Source organism: Pezoporus wallicus, unplaced genomic scaffold, assembly GCF_028554395.1.
Source record: "Pezoporus wallicus isolate ANWC-B61680 ecotype Strahan unplaced genomic scaffold, APGP_CSIRO_Pwel_v1 scaffold_2617, whole genome shotgun sequence".
Taxonomy (NCBI): domain Eukaryota; kingdom Metazoa; phylum Chordata; class Aves; order Psittaciformes; family Psittacidae; genus Pezoporus; species Pezoporus wallicus.
This window is the reverse complement of record NW_026637592.1, coordinates 1616976-1643527: the sequence shown is the minus strand read 5'-3', so window position 1 is coordinate 1643527 and position 26552 is coordinate 1616976. Positions and strand designations below refer to the sequence as shown.

General features: G+C 37.4%; 1 protein-coding gene across 4 annotated transcripts in view; it reads right to left on the bottom strand.

Moving 5' to 3' along the window:
* The window catches only part of USH2A (usherin), a 372328-nt gene that overhangs the window by 56857 nt on the left and 288919 nt on the right, over positions 1-26552 (bottom strand). For all 4 annotated transcript variants that reach the window (XR_008971850.1, XM_057406464.1, XM_057406465.1 and 1 more), the window contains exons 50-58: positions 25834-26055; positions 20500-20723; positions 17951-18161; positions 17357-17554; positions 16503-16657; positions 14492-14690; positions 8360-8467; positions 7651-7834; positions 7037-7194 (exon numbers count right to left, since the gene is read on the bottom strand). Coding sequence is in view for 3 of the 4 variants with exons in the window: in XM_057406464.1 (XP_057262447.1) it covers positions 7037-7194; positions 7651-7834; positions 8360-8467; positions 14492-14690; positions 16503-16657; positions 17357-17554; positions 17951-18161; positions 20500-20723; positions 25834-26055 (1659 nt within the window). In the remaining variant the exon portion in view is untranslated. The remainder of the gene's footprint in view (positions 1-7036; positions 7195-7650; positions 7835-8359; positions 8468-14491; positions 14691-16502; positions 16658-17356; positions 17555-17950; positions 18162-20499; positions 20724-25833; positions 26056-26552) is intronic.

Below are 26552 nucleotides of genomic sequence, written 5' to 3'. Positions count from 1 at the left end.
CACGCGCAATTTTAAATTTAAGCCCCCTCTGGAGGTTTTACCTACTACCTCTTTCTGAAACTACAGCCATTTGAATATAAACTGAAACAGATCCAGCTGCAGATCACAACTGGAAGGCAGACATTACAGTTCTTACTTAAAAATCTCAATTCAGTTCTGTCAGTGCTTGTGTTGCAATTGCTACTACCAGGAAGAATGACCTTACAACTGGGATCCAGGTAGCTTTTATTTCTTTATTTTGGAGAGGCAACAGCTACTAAGCACTGCTGCTTGAATAGAGAGGCACATGATCAAAAAAGTGAATTGCAGCCATCCAGGATATCCCTTTTCAGCCCAGCAGTGGTAGCTGAGTGTGAGTTTTTAGCCTGCTTTACCAGTGAAGAACAATACACTAGCTTGAACGGGTTAAAACTTAAACAGGGGAAGTTTAGATTGGACATAAGGAGGAAATTCTTTCCTGTTAGGGTGGTGAAGCACTGGAATGGGTTGCCAAGGGAGGTTGTGAATGCTCCGTCCCTGGCAGTGTTCAAGGCCAGGTTGGACGAAGCCTTGGGTGATATGGTTTAGTGTGAGGTGTCCCTGCCCATGGCAGGGGGGTTGGAACTAGATGATCTAAAGGTCCTTTTCAACCCTAACTATTCTATGATTCTATGATATAAGAACCGGTTAGTTTTTGTTGAAGAAAAAAACCCCTCAATTTTAAATATTTTGTTGTAATTCAGACATTTTCACCATCATTCCTCTTCCAAAGCTGTCAATTTCTATTTTTTCAGGAGAACAGCCAAAGAAGAGTGTCTGTTAAGTGTGTTTCTTCCATTCTGCAGTCACATAAGGCACAATCTTAAGAAAGAATAAAGCAGAGAAGGTACCTTTCTGAAATGAGTCAAGATGTATCTGATGATTAAGAGCACATTTTGCTTCCATACAGCACCTACTTTAGCTGTCACAGAGATGTCTTTGTGATTCCACCAAGAATCAGATGCCTATGAAGGTCTGAAACTTGTCTAGATCTCAAGAATATTTCCATTCCTAATTGTGGTTTTGGTCCTTCTCTAATAAAGTACCTATATTGATACTTGCTATATTGAATGTAATAATTCAAGCTACAAAGACAACTTTTTTTTCCCACTGTTGTGCATCTTTTACATGTCTTTTTCTTTAGCTAATTATATATGTGATTATGTAACTAAAGAAAAATAGGTTTTTAAGAAATCAGAGAGATTTCAAGTTTATTTGTGGTACTATAAATAACCACTGTACTTTGGAAGATCAGAAAAGTCTTTGAAATGCCATGTTTTCACAATTCTTAGAAGAGAAAGAAGACATAAAAATCCCAAAGAAATAAGATGCTGCTGCCTTTCTAGATGGTAAACAAACAAAATGCCATTACACTAAAAAGACCTGAAAAGAAAAAGCCCTGAAGTGGCATGACTTCAATCTTATTCAACTGCTCATCTTACAGGAAGAAAACAAAGGTGTTGATACTAGTCATTGGAAGAGGTGAAGAGAAAAGGAGACAGAAAGTGTAAAAATCCCACTGCAAAATTTTCCTTTTTCAATGCAAAAAGTTCAAGAAAATCACCAAGATCTAATCATTAAGAATAGATCAGCAGAAACATGACTTTTAAAGTCATACAGGACGTTACAGACTAAAACTCTGGGAGTTGATCTTGAAGTAGATAGCTTCTGCAAAAAAACAAAGGCTATTTTTTGTCTGTGATATATGGAAGATAAAATGCCTTGGAAGAGTGCATTTAAGTATGCATTGTGTAATGATACTAGTAGTTAAAGTTAAATATTATTACGTCTAAACTACCTTTTGTTGTTGTTTTGCTGTAATTGGAGTGCCTGTAAAGGACATCACAGAAGATCTGAAAGTAAGAGCTTGATGTGGTAAACAGCACATCAAATAGAAACCTTGTTTAAATCTCCTAGTTAGGGTCCCCTTCTTCTCCAGTCCTGACAACAGACCAAATATTCCAGCTAGAAAACCTTGCTACCTTATTAAAATGACACATAATTAACTTTTGTGCATCTGATCAATGATTTTCTAGGCAAAATTCACCAGAAACCTTTGAAATTGAAACTATTCAGAATGCTTAATTTCCCAAGGAAGACTAAATACAAACAAGGACAGCTGAACCCAGCCATCAATATGCTGCAGAGGACACTTATTTCAAAATGATTGACCTATCCATGTCCAACATTCAGTCCATATCTCAGCAGAAATGAAAAATAACCCCAACCAAACCAAACCCAACCAAACACCTAAAATCTTAAAATCCTGATGAATGTTGCAATGTGTTAGGAATTATACCAAGAATGAATATGCTCAGGAGGAAAAACATTTTCAACAAGTGAACAGGAAATTGTAAATAAAATCAAGTAAACATCCTGAAAAATTCCAATATCCAATGGAAATTCTTCTGCAATTTGATGTAATTAATCAAATGCTTGGATCAAAGGATCTCTTTGTAATCTGAAAGAGAAAAAATACACACTTATACAACACACAATCTGGTAAAAAACCTCTTTCTTCCACAATAGCCTTCAGCATCTGCAGCCAGTCTGAAACTACTACCTGATGTGCTCTGATGACTGAGGGAAACGAAATGTGCATGTTTGTTAAACTCAGCTGGGAAACCACATGACTTGGTTAATTCCAGAGTTCATAAATTTATGTCAGAATAAAAGGATCAGTAAAAGCACAAATGAACCAATTTACCCTAAGTGCAAATGGCAGTTATGTTATTTGGTGTCGAAGTTACCATGAGCACAATGACAATGTGCCATAACACATTTTCATGTTCGCTAAAGAGCAAGGGTTTAGTTGGTTAATATTCCCAGCAATACTCTTTTTCATAATTTACAACAAGCAGATGCTGATAGGTTATTTAACATTTATGAAGTTAAGATGTAATCAGAAAAACCCTGATTACCTTTACAAATACAAAAGTTAAATTATTCCACTATTTTTTCCCTGTGACTGCATTTCACAGCAGGTGCACATTTTGCAACGGGACAAGTCAATCAAACTAAACTTTGGGGTTTTGTGGGCATATCTGGATAATGTTTAATGGCCAATTCTGTGCAAAACTCTGCAAATGAGGTTTGATGGCTCTGTGTACTTCAAAACTAGGCTAGGTCAAAATAGAATTTGCAGCACAAGATGCTTAGAATTGGGTAAAAAAATCCACAGTCTGTTTTACAGACTGGTAACAAAAAATCTGTTTGAAGTCTATTGTTGAAACTTTGTTTAATATGATGTGAAGCTCAATCACAATTAGAGCAATATAGTTGAACTCATTCACCTATAGTAAATGAACATTAAAAGAATAATGTAATATCTTTTATTTAAAAACAAGTAAGAGTAAAGTTATATTTTAATATTAAACTTCACAAACTGAAAAAATCTATTTGGCTTCCTGACATTGTTTACTTTAAGCTTCAAATATCCAGCTATCTCATTCTGGTTGTATCAAGTATTCCCAGCAAGACTCTGAAGATATTAGTAGCTACAGATGCTGATTTGTTTCAAGATGCAGAACTCTGGACATTGAGCTTGAAAAGCTTGCCCTACAGTGTTGTGGAGCAAACAATAATTTATATAAGAAAACAAAAATGAGGAAATGTAACATTGGCTTAGCAAAAGTCAGAACAATTTGAGAGACCACCAACAAAGGAGAAACCAGCTTAGCTGGAGAAGCTAAAGAGACAAATAAATATCATTCAAATACCAAATTTGATACCATGAATAAAGTAAGAATCCAGACACTTTACAGAACTTTCATTCTAATTGATAAGCAAACCAAAGGTGGATGAAGAAGAGTGTTACAACATGATGAAAGAAGACATTTTATTCCGACCATCCTTAACACATGAAGGAAGTAACATAAGAGCAGAGGGCAGGATCCTCTTTTGAGCATGTACAGACTTCATGGTATCATCACCAGCAACTGGAGTTATCTAGCAGAATCAAGCCCCCAGTGAGGACCAGAGGGGTTGTCAATGATTTGAAATGCAGGATGGCTACCTGCCTACCTATCAATAACATTTATGGATATGCCTTGGGAGAATTATGTGGTGGGGCCCTTTTTTCCCATTCAGCTTTTCTGCCTCTACCCATGGCACTAGTCATTCCATAATAATTGTAACATATCCTTCTGTAGCATATCAGTGAAATGTACCGTACCTTTGAGGTCTGTGCACTGAGGCGATGCAACACAAGATAATGGGATGCCTATTTCAGAAAATAAAGTCCTATTTTCCATAGTGAGTGAGGTGTGTCAAATATTTTCTCCAAATCTGTCACTTTTACCACTACTTGGACACCTTGCTATTTAGCTAAGTCAGGAGTTTTGAAATGCTACATATCCATAAAGTCATAAGGTTTAGATAAATTACAGAAGTTGAAACATTATAATTAAAGCCATCCAAAAGGAAGGTCTGTGTAATATGATGCCCATAATTAATCCTGAAGGTGATTATTTGATACAAATTTATTACAGCAGATAAGATAGAATGCTAAAGCATCCCTGATATCCACAGACAGGAAGACAGTATGACCAACTACCATCTCATCAAAACTGGTTAATAAAAAGCACTTTTTTGCATGGAGACACTTTCAATTAAAACAAATGTCTCATTCAGGAGTGACTGCCAAGCCTGACAATCCTTATAACAAATGCTGCATTCTGGGTTTGTAAGGGAAACCTTTATTATCTCAATATAGCTTATTTTGAAATATGGATTCATACACATTAAGAAATATATCAGGAAAACACAGTTATTCCATGCACAATGATATAAATAAGGATAAAAAGTTGTAGGGTCCAGCCTAATCCTACCAAGCTGGGGATGTATGTGGCCCCAGATATCTGCATCCATAGGACCTCTTAGTGGGATGTAAGCCGTTCCACAAGATCAGAACCTGCATCCCCTGCAGTCTTCCTCTTGGGGAAAAAAAGCACTAAGAGTACAAAGATCTAAGAATGAGTGTTAGACTGGGATATGAAGGGTCACGAATCAATTCTCTAGCTTCTGTATATATCTATGCTTCTGCACACAGGGTTGGTTTGTAGCATTAGTAGTATTTAGTATTCTTTTAGTAACATAATCTGCTGCTAATACTCCCCATTCCTGTACGATCAGCCAGTGGCTCTGAGGTGCTATAATAAAAGGAACAGTTTTGCCTTCCTGTCTACTCAGCAGGGCACTGTATGAAAACCAATCCCTTATTCATACTTAAATAATTGGCCCCAGAACAAGAAGGCAGAGAGGAAGGGACTGAGTCACCAAATATCCATGAAAGTGAGATAACAGTTCAAGGGGCATCCCAGTACCTGAGAACAAATACATATGCCTTCCCCTGATTGAGCAGAATGATTCCTGCAGCCATTTGAATACATCAACCCTGCATCCTCTACAAGGCTGTAATGTCCAGCCTCCTCCTTACCCCTCTAATTGTGTGGTTTCAGGAATACACAAACTGTGTCTGCACAGCCTTATTTACAACATAACCAAATGTACTACATGGAGCCTGATTCTCCTTGCAGGTTTGTAACCCACTACGAGTAACAGGAATTTGAGCAGATGGAAAAGAAAAGGTCTAGAACAACAAGGACAAGCATTTCTGGGAAATAATACACTTTTCACAAGCCTGTGCTATTCCAGTACATTCCTATGTTCTAAATTTATTTATAATGTTGCTGAATATTTTGTACCTTAAATTATATTTATTATCAAAACAATCATGCAGCATGAGTCACTTTCCAGTAAAGTCAACCGTAGATTATATGCCATTTGAATTCACCTCCCTTCTGCTGGGTTCTAAATCCTTTCAGGCAGTAGGGGGAAAAGTTTAATTTAAGATTTTAATCTTTCTCATATATTATAGCATTTCTATAATGGATTTTGTGTGTCTGAAAACTAAAAGATTGACAGCTCAGGGTATTATAGATTTATTAATCATTGCTTAAATGGGTAGGGTGAATGCTGCTAAGCACTGCCATATAACTTGAGATCCCAGCCTTGAAGGCAAAATATTTTTTCTAGGTGACTTTATTTTTAATGTCAATTGACTCTACTGTGACTGGAAGAAGAGACATTAAAAACTTCCTTGAGTTCATTGATAAAACGTATTGTTCTTGCAATATTCAAACACCTGACCTCATTTTAGGTAAAGAAACCCAACATGGAGAAAGTGGAGAACACCTTGCTGGAGATGAAGTACACTAGACAGAAAGTTGTTCATTTACAATGCTCTCATTATCCCTCAATAACTATAGCATGTCGTTTTTATAACATCAGTAAAGTACACCAATCACTGAAGCTATGATCTATATTAATGACACAGAGCACAGCCCCTTATATAAAAAGATACTATTATTCAGTTATTCCTTCTTGGCCTACATCTGCAGCAGGCCAAGACAACCTGGGGATATTCAGGAGAAGAAGGCCTTTGCTGACCCACCCACCAGTAAGGTAACATGTCCACAGAAAACTATGGTGCTCAGGTGAATAAAATGTACTTAATCAAGTCAAAGCTAGCACAAGATCTCCATGTCACACTCTGACATCTTTCGTTAAAGGAACTCAACGGTGCATATCTGCAGGACAACTGCTCATTTTAATTGCCAAGGTAGCTATCAAGACAACACCAACCCTACAATCTGGCAGGTTTCCCTGTTGATAACTCAGGTTAGTCTGAACAGAAGAGAAAATTTATTTTCAATGTAATTGTGGCTTTTCCTTTTTGTCGTTAATACTTGTACTCAATGATAGTTTACAAGATCAAATGAACATATGATTTTTGATCAGCTAATCCTCACAACACCCATGTCAAGTATATAGGTCAATATTATTAAAATGTGTCTAGGAAACAGCAGCTTTAGATACTGGTTATTTAAATCACACAAGCATTAAAACTAAATATGAAGAATAAAAGTATCTGAAAGATTCAGCTGCCTGCCTGAGTAGACTAACTTTCCCATACTTTCGTTTTGCTACAAATTACTACATAAAAATACATTTTTACCTGGCACATCCCAAGCTAGAAATATGGAATATGCATCAATTACTGTGACATTATATGGGACATGAATTTTCTCTGGTGTTCCTACTGGTGTTTGTATAACATATTTATCACTAGTGTTGCTGCCACCCCAGGTGCTGGCTTCCAACTGGTAAACATATCTGCACAAACACAAAAAGATCAGTAAACACTATGGTTAGAAGCTTTAGGCATTAACAGTAATAGAACATTTCTATTTTCACCAATTTAAAGAGACTACCCTATAAAGACTCTAAAAAAAAAAAAAAAGAAGTTTTTCTAAATCTATTCCATGAAGGGAAAAAAACAAGTAGCCACCACCAACCAACCATTCATGAGGAAAAAAAAGCCTCTCCCTCTTTGAATCAGAACGGCCTATTCTCAGAAAAGGAAAGGAAAGGAAAGTCCTTTGATTAAAGCTTTCCAACACTTGGAAGCCTCCTAAATGTGCCCTAAAAATTTTCCCAGTAATTAAGTAATGTTGTAAGACATTTTTCTCCTGTTAAAAGAGTGACTTATCTCTTGTACATTTCACAAACACACATACATATATTTTGAACTCCTTTCACCCATTACCAGAGCTCTTTAACATGCCTTACCTCCTGTTCGGCTGCAGGTTAATATCAGTGAAATTTAAGTCTGTACTGCCACACAGGAAAATCTGTTCTCCATCACGAAATAATCGATACACAGTAATGAGTCCGTTTGGTTTCTTTGGTTCACTCCAGTAGATCTCCACTTCTGTTGAGCTGACTATGATATGATGAGGCTTTGGCCATACCCCTATTAACATCACAGTGACACTATTTTAATTTGACAGAAACATAAAGGGTTTGTTTTTTTTCCCTTTCCCACAGTTAGTGCTGCTGCTTTCAGAAATGTAAGGAAAGCATAAAACATTGCAGAGACAGAATTTAACACACTTTCTGCATTTACCCTATATCAAATGCAACCAATAGGTCAAGGTACAGCTTAATGGAGAACAAGGCCAAAGGCTGCAGTCTTTATATGCCCAGTTGTCTCTGCATATTTATTTGTGCTTAAAAAAATATGCATCTAATAATTCTACCTTGATAACTTAAAGAGGAATTTAGGGAAATAATCTCAAAAAGAAAGTAGAAATGCCACGCCAGACAGTCAGTATAAAGAGTGTGTTAAGATATAAAAACTCCAAGAGAGACGGATTTTCTCTTGTGTAAATTTATACACAATAGCTTGATGGGTGAAAGTGGATTTTTGCACCTTGTTAAACCATCAGAAAATACAAACCCACATGACCGTCTCTATAAGAATGCACTTGTCCCTTACCATGAGGAGCAGCTTGCAAAGTCTGACCTGAAAGTGGTTGGCTAGAAGCACACCCAGCAGATGTGCATGCAGTAAGCATGAAGCTGTAATTAGTGTATGGCTGCAGACCTAGAAAGAGCAAACAGATTAGACTGAGATAGTGACATTGGGCACACCAAGAACTGTGTCACTACATAGAAAGTTACCAGACTTAAAGTTAACATTTAATATTTTTGGCAAAGAAAATGTGAACCATTCTTATGTTACATCTGAATAATACTGAAATGGTGTATTCTTGTTAATTTTATATACGTATATCCTCTGCTAGTTTAAAAGACCTCACAAAAATATTAGTTTGAACATATGACTATGCTGCAATGGATCTAAGGATGCCCCTCATATACATGTACTGGAATTAACTTCAGATAAGTTAGATGGCACTTGCAGCATAGTAACAACAGTACAGATTTCAGCCCAGATTACCATCTGAAAATTTACCCAGTCTCTCAGGTGTTGTGGTGGGGTTTTTTTTTGTGTTCCTGTCCCCTTCCCAACTTCTATTTGTTAATTTTTTCCCGTTTTTCCTATTTGTTACAAGATTGTACTATAGATGTTATAAAGCAGTTTAGAAGAACGACTGACAACCAAGCCCTCCCCACTACAAGATTCTAATTCCAGTTGCTTGTAGTTTCTTCAAAATGATTATTTGCAGCTCAAAACTTCTATGCTGCACATACTCCAATGAGACTAAAAGAGAATATATTACTTTGACCTTTCCTTGGAAATTTTCAGGCACCCTTGTGCTCTGTGTTAGTGACTTCAGGTTTGAAATCAAGTTGCCCATAGCTTTAGAATTTGATTTTAGGACTCCTCACCAAAAAATTGGCTAAGATACTAAGCTTCAAAATAGCCATTTCTGCACACCCGTTAGAAGTTTCTTACACTTAAGACCCCTGTGAGCCTATCTTGGATGCCTCAGAGCTCAGCTTTAACTGCTGATCAAACTGCCACACAGATCTTGCTCCTCCCCAGGCTACAGAGTCTTTGCTATGCTACTTTTTTGGGTGTTGCTCAAAGTTGATGTTAAAAATTACATTACAAGGCACAGGGACTGAAATCTCTCTTTCTTGAATGTTTTCAGGGATCCTCTTGTTAACACTTCATAATACATTAGAAAAACATTCCTCTTCCTGAATACAAAAGGGAAAAACAGCAGCAAGAAGCAAATTATATACAAAGCCTGTGAAAATGTTAGGGTTTCAAAACTGAATTCTCAAACTAGGAAATCCCAGCATTAGGATGTTGTAGAGCATACAGTTGCTTTACTAACACCACAAGCTGAAACTTGCAAACGGCTTCATAAAGTACCAGAAGAATAACAATAAAAAAGAAAGGACAAAAAATTTCTCTCTCAGAAACACGATGCTGACTCAAAGACACGGAGAAACAAATACCTCCCTGGACCTGCCAGGAGGCAATTTGAGATGCCTGAGACTTGGCTGTCAAGAGTACCTGGTCTCATGCAAAACTTCATCCATTTGAGCACAACTGGTGCCTTCATCTACAGCCCCAAGAGCTCAGGAAATTCAGGCCCCAGGTTTCAAGGCAGGATGTCCAGAAAATGGACAAGACAAGATGTGCCTTCCTCAGTACCACAGCCTGAGCAGATATGAATGCCTTGGACAACAGTAGCAAACTTCCTTGATCCAGGGGTGGCCTCTCCTCCATGCTCTGCCACTGTCCGCTTGTTTGTAGCCTTCTAATCTGGCATCCCACAGGATTCATGAGGCTTCCCAGTTGGGGACCATGGCAGCCTCAGTCCAGGCGCTTCCCTAAGAATGGTGCTGGCCAGGATATCCTCCCAAAGCTGGGCAGGGCAGAGCTGTGTGGACACCAGCACATCTCCAAGATGAGCTGAAATGGGTTCTGGACCATAGGCAAGAGTGGGGATGGCCCCAGGGAGCCAGGCAGCAGCTCGACAGAGAGCTAATAGGTTAACACACTGCCCTGTGTGCTGCCACTTGGCCATCCTCCCAGCACACTGCCCCTTCTCCTTTCTTCCTTCTGACAGCCAATGTCTCCAGCCCCTCCGTGATCCACATTCTATCCCTCTGGGTTTGCACCATCCCAGCTGCCTCCTTCATAAAATCATAAAATCGTAGAACAATAGAATAATTAGGGTTGGAAGACCTTAAGACCATGTGCCTCCCTGAAGGAGGAGAAAGGAAAGGAAATTTAGCTCTGGGCAGACGCAGACATAGGTCCATTTACACTGAGATTTCCAGAAGGAATAAACTTACCAAGCATAGCAAAAGGTGAGGCAGCAGTCCTACATACAGGAGTGTTTTGTTTGGTTTTGAATTGTTTTGGGTTTTTTTTCCATTTCATTCCTACCCAGAAGAGGCACAGCTTGTGGACTGAATGAGACAATAACTCTACGTACAAATAATCACATTACTGTTTAATGCTGACTGCTTGTGTGAAAGAGGCTGGACTAAGATTATACAGGTCAATTCAAATGTTTAATATAAGTTGATTTTTAAGTGCATGGCTTTGTGACCTTAAGGTACTTTTGATGTAGCTCATGTGCTTAATTGTAATTACTTCAAGAACAATGCAATTCTGTGGCAAAAAAGAAAGTCTGGACAAGATCCTTGTTTATAAACAAATACTTGTTCATAGCCAGTAAGCAGATATTTTAATTAGAGTATATTATGAACAAATAGAAAGAATGAGAAACAATTACATAGAAAGGTAAAATACTGAATGGAAGACATGCAGGCTGCTTGAGAATGCAGGCTACTTAACTACTGAACAAGACATGAAGGAGAGAAGATAAAGAGATGACCCAGAGGGACAGCCCTGGCTGCAACCTAATCATGAACTGGAAGAGAAGAAAAATCATCTGAACACTGTGTATAAAAGTAAGAAGGGAGAAAATGACAGTTGCAGACTAGAGAGAGGCAAAGGCATGGAGGAAAGCCAAGTATTTAACATTTCAGGATAGAAAAGATAACTGTGGCAACAAATTACTTGAATTCCCCTAAAGGGAGTCATGTTCACTTTTAAAGGAAACATGCATAATAAAGCAATACTCATTTACAACTACATTTTAAAGAGGAAAATGGGCATTAAAAAAGAGCACATGGTTTCACTGAATTTATTGGTGAAATTCTGATACCTGAAACCTCTTGTCATACACAGAGCAGTCGCAGCATATTTTTATCTAGATTGTTAAAGCTTTGCATTAAATGCCTTGTCTTATGCATGCTTTGGAAAGCTCTGTGCAAATCTACGTAGGTGATTAATAATAAAAATAACAAGTAAGATAATCTCGAAACATAAACAGCATTTTGCTTTTCCAATTTCTCTGCTTGATTGTTCACTAGAGGATACTTCTTTTCTTTTGTGGTCTATTATTGTGGGTTTATGGTGGTTTTTTTTGATTTTTTTTTTTAATTGAGCAGTCTATTTTGTTACTGCAGCAACTGTCATTTGCCAAAAGGCTGTGAAAGAGTGTTTGTTTTTTTTTTTTTCAAGAATGCATTGTTCTATTAGTCAAATCAATTCCTTCTAATACTGTTTGTCTCCATTTGTGGGTATGGCTCCACCAATGTCAGTAATCACTTCCCAGAATAATGCTCCTGGGTCTCACAGTGGGAATTTTACTTAGGAGGATGTCAGATTGCTGACCACAGCCTCACACAATCCCTCCACCCCTAAGAGTTTCCTTTAGATAAATATTACTAATGAAATCAGTGCTGCATGGAGATAGAGTTGACCGGTGACTATATTTCTGTATCTCATTATTTTTACTACCTGAAATGGAGAATATGTTCAGATGAAAGAATTTCAAACCATTCAGTCATAAAGTATTTGTTAATAGTGCTTGTTTTACTAAGATAAACATCAATGGTCTTGCTCAGCTTTTACCTAGAGATGATTGATCCTACAAATTCTCAATAAAGCTTCTTAATTGAGCTATTATTTTTAATGTATTAAAAAAGGGGAGCTGAGGAAAATCTTTGCTATATATCCACCTGCTTCTGCTGAAGAGGGCACTCTTAGCTTTCTTTTACAATTTCCCTAATTTCCTCAGTCTTACCCTCTGCCTGGCCCTACTACTAAAGCATTAGCAGGCCCATTTGTAAAGTAGTAGTAACACAAAGTGAAACAATGCCATAACTGTCATCCAAATTGTTCTGTACAGGGTAGTGGAAGTGTTCAGTAATAAATGATATAAAAAGGTCTTTTATTGACAAGCTGCCATGTGCTGTTTGCATTAGAGAATATGAGAAGATGATGGCTGCTGCCCTAGGTCCCAGTGGCATTCAACTCAGTGAGATAGCACAAAATGCTTCAGTTTGCTTAAAGCATTGATAACACCTCTAAATAATTAACTGAGAACTTCCTGTCTTCAATTACTTAATGTTTTTTTTAACATCTTGAGAGGATTATAAGCAATTTATGGATTTCACATGATGAGCACATTCACCGCTATTCCCACAAAGCATTTGTGGGATCATGTTTCCAAAGCTTTGATGTAATTAAAAATAAGCAGCAAGACAATGGTGCGGTGGCAAGGTGTCTGTTATTTGCAAGACCCTAGATTCAAAGTCTCAAGAAATACTAATGCTACAGCTTCATTAATGTTCAACTGTTGCTCAGGGAAAAGCAGACAGTTTTGGGAGGATGGGAGAGAGAAGGTAGAAAAGGAAGATGAGAAAATCGAAACATACATCCACAGGGAAAAAGACAGTTCAAACATTTGAGGTTATGTATGAATTAAATTTGATTGGTTTATCTTATTCTTTTAATATAAGGAGCAACAATTATCCACATTGCTAAATCACTGCCACAAATTCCACATTATTATCCAAGTAAGCTCCTGTAGAAAACAGCACAAGATTTGATTAAGACTGTCAGGAAGAACGATCACTTTTTTCACTCCTATCTTAACATGGCAGCATTGGACAGTGGCTTAATGGAACAGGCACACAAAAGTTAAAATGAGTCTTGCTTCTCAGAAGGTGGTTTCATTTGTATTAAAATCTCAATTATTCTGGAGGTATAACTGCCTTTTGGGGAGGAAGTGGGATCACAAGAAGTGTTTTTCAATGGGTTTGATAGATCATTCCTTGTTGGTAGGTGTTCTTTACAAGTATAAATTTATAACAGCAATTCTAAAACACCTACCACCAACTGGCATACAGTTAATATCTCATGTCCAGAAGCACTGAATACAGACACAGGAATAATATTCTGATGATGAATTTCACACTTAAGCATGATACTGTCAAAAAGGAACAGCAAACCTTTATTCCTCTGTGAGTGACTACAGCAAGGATGATGCTTTTTAAAGCACTAAGGGATCCACTCAGGACTCGTGCTTTGAGAGGTGGCTGAGAGTGCCATATATGCCTGACAGGTTTTAAGTGCCCTAAGTCAACTTCTGTTCTTTGGGTGGCTATCATATGATGTGGATAATATACAAATCTCTAAGTTTCCTAATCGGAGGTGGGGTGGAAGGGGTGGGGTGGGAAGGAAAGGAAAAAATAATGTATTTATGAATTCCTAAAAATCATAAAAACAAAAATATGATGAGCAGCCTGAGGTCAGAGTGAAAAATGACAGCTCAGAATGCTTTGTGCTCAACAGAAACATTTCTAATAATGTTGTTTCAGTGTAACGTTCAAATATAAATCAGAATTGGATTAGTGAAAATAATACATTTGAGGACTAAATTAAACCTTTCCGCAAAACGCCTCGACTAAAATGTCTTTCAGATACACACACACACTGGTGAAATTTCACCAAGTACTTAGAAAATGGCTCTAAGCTATATACAAGATTATAAACAGAATCCAGGATCTTTTCCTTTCTGTCTTCTTTTCCTTTTTATTATCTCAGGCATAAAGTACTGTTCCTACACTGCTATACACTGCTCTCTCTCTCTCTCTCCCTCTATATATATATATATATATAAAGATTGCAAAAAAAAAGCCAAATTTAAGGTAAGTCATGATAAAGCTTCCTAAACTGTGCCTAGTACTGGCAATTTAAAAGCCTCAGACAAGCAGCATTTTTAGTATATTAATACTGTCTTATATCTAAGGACAGGACATTAGCCTGCCAGAGCACTTGCCTCCTTACCTGATACTGTGTGCTGCATTCTGCTTGCAGCATCAGTGTATATCAGACCTTTCCCTACTTGACTGATCTGGTACTCTTTGATGATACCATTTGGTTTCTTGGGTGCAATCCAGCTTAAATGTAGTGCTGTTGAGTTCAAAGCACTGATGTCTGGTGGCTGAACGCTCTCTGGGACTCCTTGGACAGTGACTGCAACTACCTGAAGACATATGAATTAAACAGCAACTTAATGTAATAGTACACTAGATACCATAATCAATGAGAATGTCACTTTTGTTTTAAAATGTTGTTTGGGCTGGCATATCATTACCAAGGGCCTGGAGAACTAGTTACTGTTTTCCTCCTTTTTCACAATGAACTCTGACCTTGAATACATTACATAAGCCTATGCCTACAATTTATCACAACAGGTTCACTGTGTTTTAGCTGCAGCACGTAGCACAGGGTGAAACAACAAAAACTGTGTTGCTTCAAAACTCTTGATAACTCTCTTCCATATGCTTTGTCAGTGTCTCTGCATTTTAACTGCCTGATTTCATCTACTTTAAGCACCAGTAAACATGGGGCTGAGCCTCCATTTATCCCACGCAATCTGAACTCTATTGTAGTTATTTGCAAGTCCATATTTTTGGAAGGAAACCAAAGATTCTGAAAGACAGAATAACTTCACACTTGTTAATCTCTCTTAAAAAAAAAAAAAAAAAGAATAGGAGGAAAAGGAAAATCTAATTTTCTATTGACACACCTCTACCATCTCCTACAGAAGCATTTCCAAATTACACTGGTTTAATAAGTGTCAGACTTTTTTCTCTTTGAGAATCACTTTTCTTTTTCTGTTATTACAGCCATAAAGTATTTATATTACGCTGTAAATATAAAAAGTGCCCTCTATAATATATTGTCTTAGTGCATTTGTTTTAATCAGTCCCTACTTGCAGACTTCAGTGTTTGCAACAGTAAGATTCTTAATTACAGGGAAGTGAAATAAGCAGGATATATTAGCTCAGGCCCACGGTTGCTGCAACTGTGCCTATAGAGCTTCCAGACCACAGCTCTGCATGCACATAGAGGACTACGCGCCTATCTCCATCCCTCTGTATCAGTGTTTCTTTTCTTATACTTTGCCTGAGACTTGCACAAATAAGAGAAACACTTAAACACCTGGAAAATCCCACATATATATAATATCCCATATATATTATAATTACAAAGCACAGTCATTATTCCTCGCCTCTGCCTCACAGACAATAGACCCCTTGCAGTCCTAAAAATCCATTGTCATGGAGGCAAGTATATTACTGTGAAAAAGAGGTCACTTGCTTAAGAAATATTTTTTTCCTGATGGCAGGTACTTTGTAGAATAGAAAGTAGAGCTGGTTAAATAGTAATGGTGGTGAAAGGCATCTATGAATTAAACTGATACAGCAGGCAATAAAACAGTGACAAAAGGAAGGAAGAGACTGTGTCTGTTCCAAACTGAAGCAGAGGCAGGCAAAGGAAGTGTAGGAAGCATAAAGTCCAAGGCAAGTGTAGACACGGAAAGTCAGTGAAGGGTAATATAGTGCAAAGATGCCCAAAATCAGGTTGTTGAACAAATTGATAGACTAAGAGCTAAAGCACATAAACTAAAAACAGCAAGGAAGAAGAGGCTATAGACCTCCTAGTAAGAAGCAAAAATTTAATTTTAAGCCTGAGAGAAAGGCTTAAATTAAAAAACTCCTTACTCTATTCTATCATGTACAGCTTTTTTTTCAACAAACATCAGTTCCTACAGTGCAATTTCAGCTTTGCCAGGAGACTGAGACACTGCTTTCTTCTGCTGCTTGCTTGTGTCAACCTTAGGTTCCAAATAATCACACATCAGTAGATGAATCCAAATAAGATTATTGATGTTATTCACTTACTCAATAATCAGCACGTCTTCAAATTACACCTTTCCAAAAGCATTTTTATGTTAGCACACTGGCTGATTAAATTCTGGCACCAGTTCCATAAAGACCAATTCACTAACCTTGCTGCTGTCTGTGCAGCCAGCAACAGTGCAGGCTCGCAGCTGGTATGAGTATTCTTGGTATGGCTGGACACCACTTGTGTCTGTGAAGCTCATTTCTGTTCCTCTGAAGTGTTCGATTCCATTTCGGAGAATGATGTAGTGAAGAATAAGACCTATTGCAGAAAGAACATGTTCCCTTTTGTCAGCTGAGAAATCCCATGTGATGGTATACTACTATACTCTGCACACATAAGATATTAAACCAAATATCTAGGTGACCACTGTAATAATCATCCTGCTCAAGTGGCTAATGTCTTTACCAGCTACTTTCCTCAACCTCTACATCAACATAGAATCATAGAATAGTTAGGGTTGGAAAGGACCTTAAATCCATCTATCTCCAGCTCCCCTTCCCTTGCCAGGGCAGAGACACCTTGTGCTAAACCATGTCACTCAACACTCCATCCTACCTGACCATCTCATAAGATCCCAATTTTTTGATTGAGAGGTCTTCCAAGTTTTCTCACTATTTGAAAATCATAACCATTTTTTCCTGAAAGAAACATGTGTATCACCACCCCCAACTCCAAGCCCCCAAATATTTTGTAACATGATTGTAATTTTATGATCACATTTGCTGTTCTCAAAGGAGACTTCTGTACACTCCTTAGAAACATACTAAATCGCCTTCTGTGAAGGTAGACTCTACTCTTACTCGCAATGAAAATAAACTCAACCTAAAGGAAATTATTTTTGCACAATTTTAGGAACATGTACATGCCAGTGACAGTGATTAACTAAGAAACATTTTGTGATTTTGGAACTCTTGTCAGTCAAACAGAACCTACTCTGGTTTTAACATGTATCAATACCATTTGGTTGAAGTGGTTCCTCCCAGTTTAGCAGTATCATGTCTTCCCGGTTATCCACTTTGGCCCATTTTGGTGGACTTACACCCTGTGGCACATCTTGATTAGTGAGAGCTCTGCTGATTTCACTGAAACCTCTTCCATAGCTATTCCAAGCAGCCACCCTGTACTCATATGTGATAAAAGGTTCGAGGTTCAGGTCTGGGAAAAGAAAGTAACACATGGATCATCTCAGTCTTACCAAATACAAAATAATCTTCTTTTTTTTTTTTTAACCTGGGGCTATGGGACTACCTCTGTGTTTAAAGACAGATATGGAAGTTCCTCCTTTAGTCAGGGCCATTTTCTGATCTAGCAATGCTTCTATCAACTTTTGTGGAAGCAGGTTTAGACCTTAGGTATTCATCAAACTTACTACTCATATATTTTTCCCTGAAGATCCTGTCCTGATTCACAGATCAATTCTTAAAGAATGCTACTTCACCACAATTGCTTCACATTTAATTAGAATACCTGATAGCATTCAGGACATCTTTTTCTTCAGAGTGAATTAAACAGACTAGTAAATCACCAATCTGATACGCCACTTTTCATTACCTGTAAATGAATACTGCTTTGGGCTTCCTGTGTAGACAGTCTCCTCTTCAGCTGGACACACACCTTCCTTTATCTCCTTCTCTGTAGCACTCTGTGAATCTTTTATCCACACACAGATATTCTTGCTGGGATCAAAGTCACACTTGCCACAATGTGCTGTTGCCTCCATAGATAAAGGGCAAAGAATATTACCCTTGCATTCTTCTTTTACCTAATAAATGCACATTCAGTGTTAATGTGTATACTGCATCTTTCTTTCCTTAGAAATGCTTCCATTAGTATTTCTCTGCCTTTACACAAGATACAGTTATTTCTAGTGTATGGGAAACTTTTTCAGCCTTTGGTCTGTCTGCCCTCTTTGCTCATTAGTGCTTTTATAATCCTGTCTAAAAGAAACATTTTTTTGTAGGGTTCTTGGATGAATACATCACAAATTTTAACCACTGGAATTCTCAGTGGCTGGGTTTGTTGAACACAGAAGAGTCTAGAATCAAGTGAGAACAGGATTTTATCCAAGATTTTGAACATTCTGCTCCTGCAAAGCCAATATCCTGTGGCAAATCAGTAGCTAATTCCCAGCCTCTCATGCAGCTTGCCAAGTACACAAGAGGGCTCTATGCAATTCCTTGGCAGCTTTCAAGGCAGAGGACTCTATCCATGGGCTATATAAATCATGTCTTCTACCACATTCCTCCTAAACAGCAGTTTTGCTGCAGTAAGAGGACCTCTGCAAATGTTGAAGCAGATATAAAATTTAACCCATAAAGAACAGTTCACAGAAACAGAAATACACACTGAACAGTCACTAGTTTCCGTTAAAATTAATGAAATAGTATTTTTGCCAAACCATAAGATAGAGAGCAATAATTCTCATAAAATATAGGTTGTTGCAGGAAGAAATGTACTGCAATATTTGCTACAAATATTTCTGTCCATGAGACCCCAAACTTTTGAAGGCAAACCAAACAGATTCTATGTAATGCTTTATTAATTTACCTTAGAAATTAGGTTTATAGCTGATTATGAACTTCAGCTAATTTAATTTCCCAAACTTGGCACTTTCACAAAAATTACATTGTAATAAATATCAATATAGGATGTATGATATAGATGGACTGGATTCACATATAAAGTAGCTTCAGATTATACCTCAGAATATCAGTCCTTCTAGTGCTGGTAAATTTACAAACATCGGAAAGCTAGCACTGCAATCTCTTTTCCACTGAGGTAAGTGAAATACAAAGTGTTGCCTTTGTTTATATGTTAGACCTAAGGCATGGCTCTTGCATGTTATCTACCAGAATTCATTAACCTATTCTTGCCTTCCATGAACTACTAATACAGTGCATGTGCGAACTGTAGCTGACTCATCACAACACTTGGATCTTCTCTAGAAAATTATTCAGTCTGAAAATGAAATGACATGAAAACATTGACATGAAAAGGAGAGGATGGAAGAAATATTTCTGTATTAACTTAGCAGATGAATGAAAATGATACAGAAACACCTGTATGTGGCAGGATGAGGTCTGGCTTTCTTTTTACTTTTACAGGACCTACCTGATTTCCATATTGCACAATTCAAAATATCCAACTCTCTCTCTTTCTTTCTCTATCACCCACTTTTTCCCTGTCTCTACATGAAATAATAATAGAAGAATAATAAAAGAAGAATAAATATCTACAAACCCAGGGTTTCCATCCTTTGAAATGTTCATTTTCTTAAACAAAAATTGTAATAACAGTTAAAAATATTTTTACAGCGTAGGTATAACAGCAGGGTGCTGACTCTTGAAGATTTCTATTGTATTTGCAAGGTTTTACAGCTTTGAAAGTTTGGCCAGATTGTCTCATGCCAAAATCTATAATCACTGGCCACTCTCAGAAGATGTGGAATTAACCTTTATAGTGCTTGTTTTACTCAGATGTGAAAAAAAGAGTGAAAATAAACTATAAAATTCATTAGGCACAAAAGGTATCAAAAACATAGTATCCTCATTGCTGCTAAAAGTTATATAGGGACCTGTCCCACTACTGCTGAAATTTATGCCAAAATTGTAGTGGTTTTCTATAGGATCAGGATTAAGTCCATCAAGAAAATATAAATTGTTTTATTTTTATTTATATAATACTATTTTATTTATAGTAATACTGCCTGCCAAAGTTGAACTATAATAGCATTTTTATACTTCAGAACTGGCCACTTCAATTTTAATTTCCACTTAAGGAACATCATCAGGAGCAGTGGTCACAGAACAGAAACTGGCTATACATGTCAATCTTGTTAGCATGCCAGCTTTTAGCTGCTGTACTAATCTGAAGTGCTGGGCAACACTTCACAGAGGCAGCTAATCATTATTAATTCCTTTAGAATTCATTGCAATAACATCAATCACGGTGAACTCATTCGGTATTAATATGGATGTAATGTGAAAATGAATAATGCACACAAGATTTTTTATATTCCTATTTTAGAAAAATAGTTATGAACAGTGTATTTCTCTTTCCATTGTGAAATCAGAGGTACCGAGAGATTTTCTATCAATTACCTTCATCACCATTCCAGCTGAAATCTTGTCAGAGCAAACATATTTCAAAGGATTATATCCAACTCCATTACAGCATTCTTCGCTCTTTGGAATAAGTTCAGTTTCACAGCATTTTACTGGCACTTGCTCATTCTTTCTAACATGCGCTAGGGACTCACCACTGGAACCTGAGCAGCATATGGTATCTGATTTATTCACGTATTCCTGCCCACAGCAGAACATCCCTGAAATGAATAAACAAAAAAATATATCTGAATATGAAATGTAAGTAAATAAATAAATAGATAAGAAAGGAGAAAGCTCAGGATGAAATACAGGTTGGCATAAAACCATCAGCAGCTGGAATTACGCAGATTTAGCTAAAGCGAGATTAAATTCGAACGTGAGGTGACTGAAGCAAGTGTCCTGACTTCCAGACCTACTGAAAACAATCAAGAATTAGAAGAATAAACAGGGATCCCCTACCATCAACGTACACCATTAGTGAACTTCTGGAAGAACCTGTGCTATGAAATACCATAGCAAGGTGCTGTGCACAACACGGCGAAGACAGACTGTTGGTGAAAATTTCCTTTAGAAATGTGGAAAATGGGAAAGCTTCTCCATGTACTTTCTAGTCAGGTCTCATTCATCCCCCCTCACCTGGGCAGTCTTCCAGTAGTGCATCTGAGCATTCCAGAATGTTTCATGTCTTACTTTATATTTTAAAGTGGGGGTTCATACCAGGTACATAGAACCGAATGGGTGACTTGCCAAATATCACAGCAAATACAGAGAACTGTTCTGTGAGAAGTTAATATCTAAATATAATTTGCATTTTTAATAATTTTATCATAAAATTAAAAGCTGATCATTTATATATATAAAAAATAGATGTATTCACATGAATCACTCTGCACCTGTGAAATACTGGTGTTGAACCCCACACCATTTAAAGAATGGGGTACATTTTAATTGTGAACCAAATGCTACAAACACCTCTATAACTGGCAACAAAATCAGCGTTGTTTCTAATTCAGCTAGAAAGATATCACACGAAGAACCAGGGCTGTAATATAATGTTACATCTATAATGTAGTTTGTCTTTGACATAGTTTTTCTGTAGTATGTAGGCCTTTAAAACACATGCAAAAGTGGCCACTTGTCTCATTGCCATTTATTGCAGCAAATCTCTCTTAGGAAGTCATACATACTGAAAGCTACTCTTAAGAGTTCGATCCTGCTAAAGCATTCACAGCATTTCATTGTAATGACCGAAAATGGTGATATTACTTACATACCTTCCCTTTTTTCAGGGCTGGTTCTATTCACAGCAATCAAACCATAATCACCAGCTCTCCAAGAGGTAAATACTTCCTCCTCATCATACCCTTATTCCAAATTGTCCTAGGATTCTACCAATTTTAAGTAGCGAATTAATGCAGCAAATGACTCAATTCAATACTAATAAGCAACTCCACCCCAAGAGACTTTTGACAGGCAAACTAAAATGTTGATAACGAACTGTTTTCCTACTGAAACAAAGCTGTATTCTTTCCCAGAAAACCTCATCTTTGTTTAACTGAATTAATTTTTTCAGCCAAGATTTCACTCACATAACAAGAAGTGACTCCCTTTCTAGTTTCTTTGGTAAACCATTACTTCTTTAATTATTATCAACCTTGTTCCAGTGTGATAAATTGCTAATTACTTAATACCCTAATCAGCGTTCATTCCTTGCACAGATAAACTGTGACAGCGCCATTAATTTAAATAGTAATTTCACTTAATGGCCAGAACAGCACACCAGATTTTTATGCAGCATTTTCTGAAGACTGCATCCATCACTGCAATATTCTGACATAAAGATGTCTGACGTGCACTAACTCACTTAGGGAGAGCAGATGTTGCAGAGCAGAGTTTGGTAGTAATTCCCATAGTGCATCACTTCAGCATGAATGAGCTGCAAAGGCAGAGGTAGACAATCTTCTGAAACTGCATTGCATAGCCTCTGACCTTTGCTTAATTTATCACATGTAGCACTTGACTCCTAAACCTTGACACCTCAAATGTACAATTTTAAATATGCTCAAAAAACAAAAAAACCACAACCCCAAAATAAGACCATGTAATATTGGATTGATTTGCCTTCTAAAAATCACTTTATTCAATTTGCTTAAGGATCCAGAAATTCCTACAAACCCTTGCTGAATTCAGCAAAATACCAAAATACAAATGGTTTGTTTATAAATCAGCTGGAATGTGTCTGTCGTGTTCTATATGTTTATGTTTCATAGGCACATAATGCATTACAGCAAAAAGAAAATCCATGGGCTGGAAAAGACACTTCCTGCTAACAGTGATTTCTGTCAACAATTATTTCATGCTCATCCCCAGCAACTGAAAAAATTTACAAACAGAGCTGAGTGATGAATTACTAATTTAGTAAATCTGCAAAACCAATGCTTTCAAAAAGGAAAAAATGAGTATTAAAAGGCTTAGCCTTTGGAGCCAGACTAGAGGATCAGCAAAATATAGAGCCAGTGTACACTGCAAACTACTCCAAAAATCCTTGGCTTACACATGGGTATTGCAACTATTACAGATCAGGAACCACAACAGTATAAAGCATAAGTCTGGGATGTCAGTATTGTGGCATTTTACTAGCTTTATTTTATTTTTTCTTTAGAGAAAATCCAAGAGTGGTTTTAGCTGACATTATCTTTTATAGACAGAAATGGACAACTCTGACAATCACAGCGCAGCCATGGGGCTCGGAATGTGCTTATACAATGGTATCACTGCCAGCCTTTGCCAGTAGATGTCTCTATGGTCACCCCACTAAAATAGGCCAACAAGGGGTGAAAAAGAACCTAAGAAACTGGCAATTAAAAGAGTAATGTGAGATGAACAAGACATCTCTTTTTGCAGCACAGACTCTGAAAAGAGGTATATAATGGCACAAGAAAAAGTTCTATGATTCAAGCCCTTAAAAAAACATTGGGCAGACGCATGTTGCTTTCAAACTGGTTGTGCAACAAAATAAGGGTGAGCACAAGGTTTGCACGTTTAGTGATTCATGTTTTTCCTGTATGACTTTTTTCAAGGAATTAAAACTTCCCCCAAAAAGCTTTAAATGGTCATTATATTTTCAACATGGCATTCACTGCCAACTACCAAAATGAGTTTCAGAAGCTCTTTAGCTTTTGCATAAAGCCACCCTGCTACCTCTTCCCTTTCTAGGCATTGAGATCAGATTTCCAGCTACCATATTCTTGCAAAATTCTACTTATATATTTGCTAATGATAAGTAAATTATGTTTTAATGTGAGAGTATTTTTTTCCATTATAATCATTATAATAATAGGGATAGGGAGCCGGTAGATTTTTGTGCCTGGCTTGTGTATTTTCATGATGCATTTAGCAAGGCTGAATTACTCTAAGAAATTAAGAAAAACATATTGAGCATGATGTATACCAAATAATAAGGAACCATAATCTATTCTATGCTTAATGCAAAAGAATACCATCTCATTTCAACTATGGCACTAATTCACCTTTCAAACCTGTATTTGTGTTCAGCTGTACGCTGGCTAAAAGCATAAAGTCCTCACAGAAAACCTGTAAGTGATAAAAAAGCAGTTTTCTTCTATAATAGCCAAAAAAATGTCATCTTGACCCATTCTCATGAAGAATGGTGTAAATGATAGAGAGCTATAGGTTAAACACATTTTAAAAAGAGGAATAGAAAGGTTTTCTAAATATATTTATTTAAGAAAAAATGTTAAATATATATATACTGAAATGAAGAACATAACTTTCATCCCAAGATACCTGTATTAGACTCCTACACAACTCATCTGCCCAGAGAGAGTAGTAAAAACATAAACGCTACCCCAGCAGTTCTGTTCCAACAGCATCTGTTAATTCACTCCATTTATAAAATACATATTGACAAAGACAACTGAACTGGGACCAGGGAGATTTGATTTGGTATGAGAAAGTCAATTCAATGTGATTTTGTTAAAGGGCTCCTGCAGGCAAATAAAAGAGTTTAAGTAATAAAGTACATAAAGAGATGTTTTATGAGCCAGCCCCTTCTCGTGGCAGCCACACAATGCGTGGCTATGCAAGAGGGCCTTGTTCAGAGCTGAGGTTGTGAGCCTGTGAGATCAGGCACAATTAGGGATCACAGAAAGGGTGAGTTAAAGGGTGAGTTAAAATTATGCAAGCAGTGCTGTTCAATCCATGAGTCACCACTGGAAGGGAAGGATAGTAGACAGACCCCAGAATGTGTTGCAGTGTATCTTCTCATCAGCCTTTCCTGGCACTCTATTCAGAACTAAAACACTTCTAATACCACATCAGCTGAAGGATCCAGTAAATGTAAAAAAAGAAAACTGAAGATAAAGCTCATTTTTGGGGAAATGAGGAGTTCAGCCTTCAGATCTGGATTCTTAGCTATATATAAAGATTTTTAGTTGTATAACTAGAGGTTCAAACTGGCATATGGCTAAAGCACTGCATCACTCTTCTTTGTACACCAAGCAGAACTGGGTACTAAACCTGCATTATTTCTGTGTTTTGAAATAAGGCTCCCCTTTGAGACTGCAATTGTTTCTGAAGCCTTTTTGTCAGGCTGAGAAAGCCTAAGGCTGATGATATATAATTTGTCTAATAACTGTGGAAAGAAAAGATACATGAAAAGACCTGAATAGGGTTTGTAATAATACCTCCAATCTCTGTCACCAGCTAGTCACAGAGTGCTTTATGAGGAAGTAGGGTTCAGATTGTACCTCTGAATGATGGATTAATTTCCAGTGGTATGCAGGAGATTAATGGGATACACCATTATGAGCACGTATCTAGTGCTAGGGATTAAGTTTTGTTAATTTTCAACTGCAATAGTTTACCCCTATGTAGATGCACAAGTGAAGGGACATAGACCACCAAGCATAGCAATCTTCAGTTTCTAGGTGACTGACCCCACATCTCCAGAGTGAATGGAAAATTCCTAAACTAGAATGCATGGCAGCACACAAGGCGGCTAAGTCAAACCTCTGCTCTACTCACTGAGAGGAGACTGTTCCTATTTTCTGACTGGTATAATGAAAGATCATGTATTCCTTTCAAATTTTTCTGGTGTCTCCATCCCTGCAGCCTTTGGATGAAGGTGAAGAAGGGTTATTGAAAGCTCACCATTTTGCAGTCTATCAGAACAGGTGAGTAAAATCCAACATCATTTCAACAAATTGGCACACACACCTTAAATCTGAGTGTGTTACTGCTGAATGGTTGATGACAGAAGAGATTTAGAAAGATGAAGACTGACTTTCTTGAAAACTTATCACATACCTGTGACAGGTCTGTGTGCAGTACCTTTTTCTTCATCACCACAACAGACCAAATCTGTGCTTATGACTTCTCCACCACAGCACTGCTGATTGAAACTGTCATGGAGGGTTCCACCACAGCAGATTTGATTGCCTGATATGGAGTAAGGCATTCCCTGGCAACAAGAGTCACCAACTCCAACTGAAACTCTGTTTTGCTCTTCATTAGGGCAACATACTTCGCCTGTCAATTTAAGAATACAATTAAAGACTTTATGCATTTATTGCTCTTCAAATCCCTGAGAGGCTTTCCTCTGATAGCAACAAGTTTGATTTCACACACTGGTAGCTTCATGTACAAAATATTCCACTTGAGGGAATCACTCATTACATCAGAATGCTGTGAAAGTATTATAATAATGTGTAATAATAACTAAAGAACACACATTCATGAATTAAGGGCCAAGACTGTATGATACCCAAATGCAAGCATGACAAAGACAAACTGAGAGAGCAACAAAAATACTTTCTGTACATATGATAATTGTACAACTGAAAACCTTTAATTGGAGGCAGCTACATAATAAAGAGAGTTTGTTCTTGCTATGGTTAGTAGAACAGTCAGCCTACTTCTCAGCAAAAAATTTCCTTGCCTCCTCCAAAATCATAGAATAATTAGGGTTAGAAAGGACCTTAAGATCATCCAGTTCCAACCCCCCTGCCATGGGCAGGGACACCTCA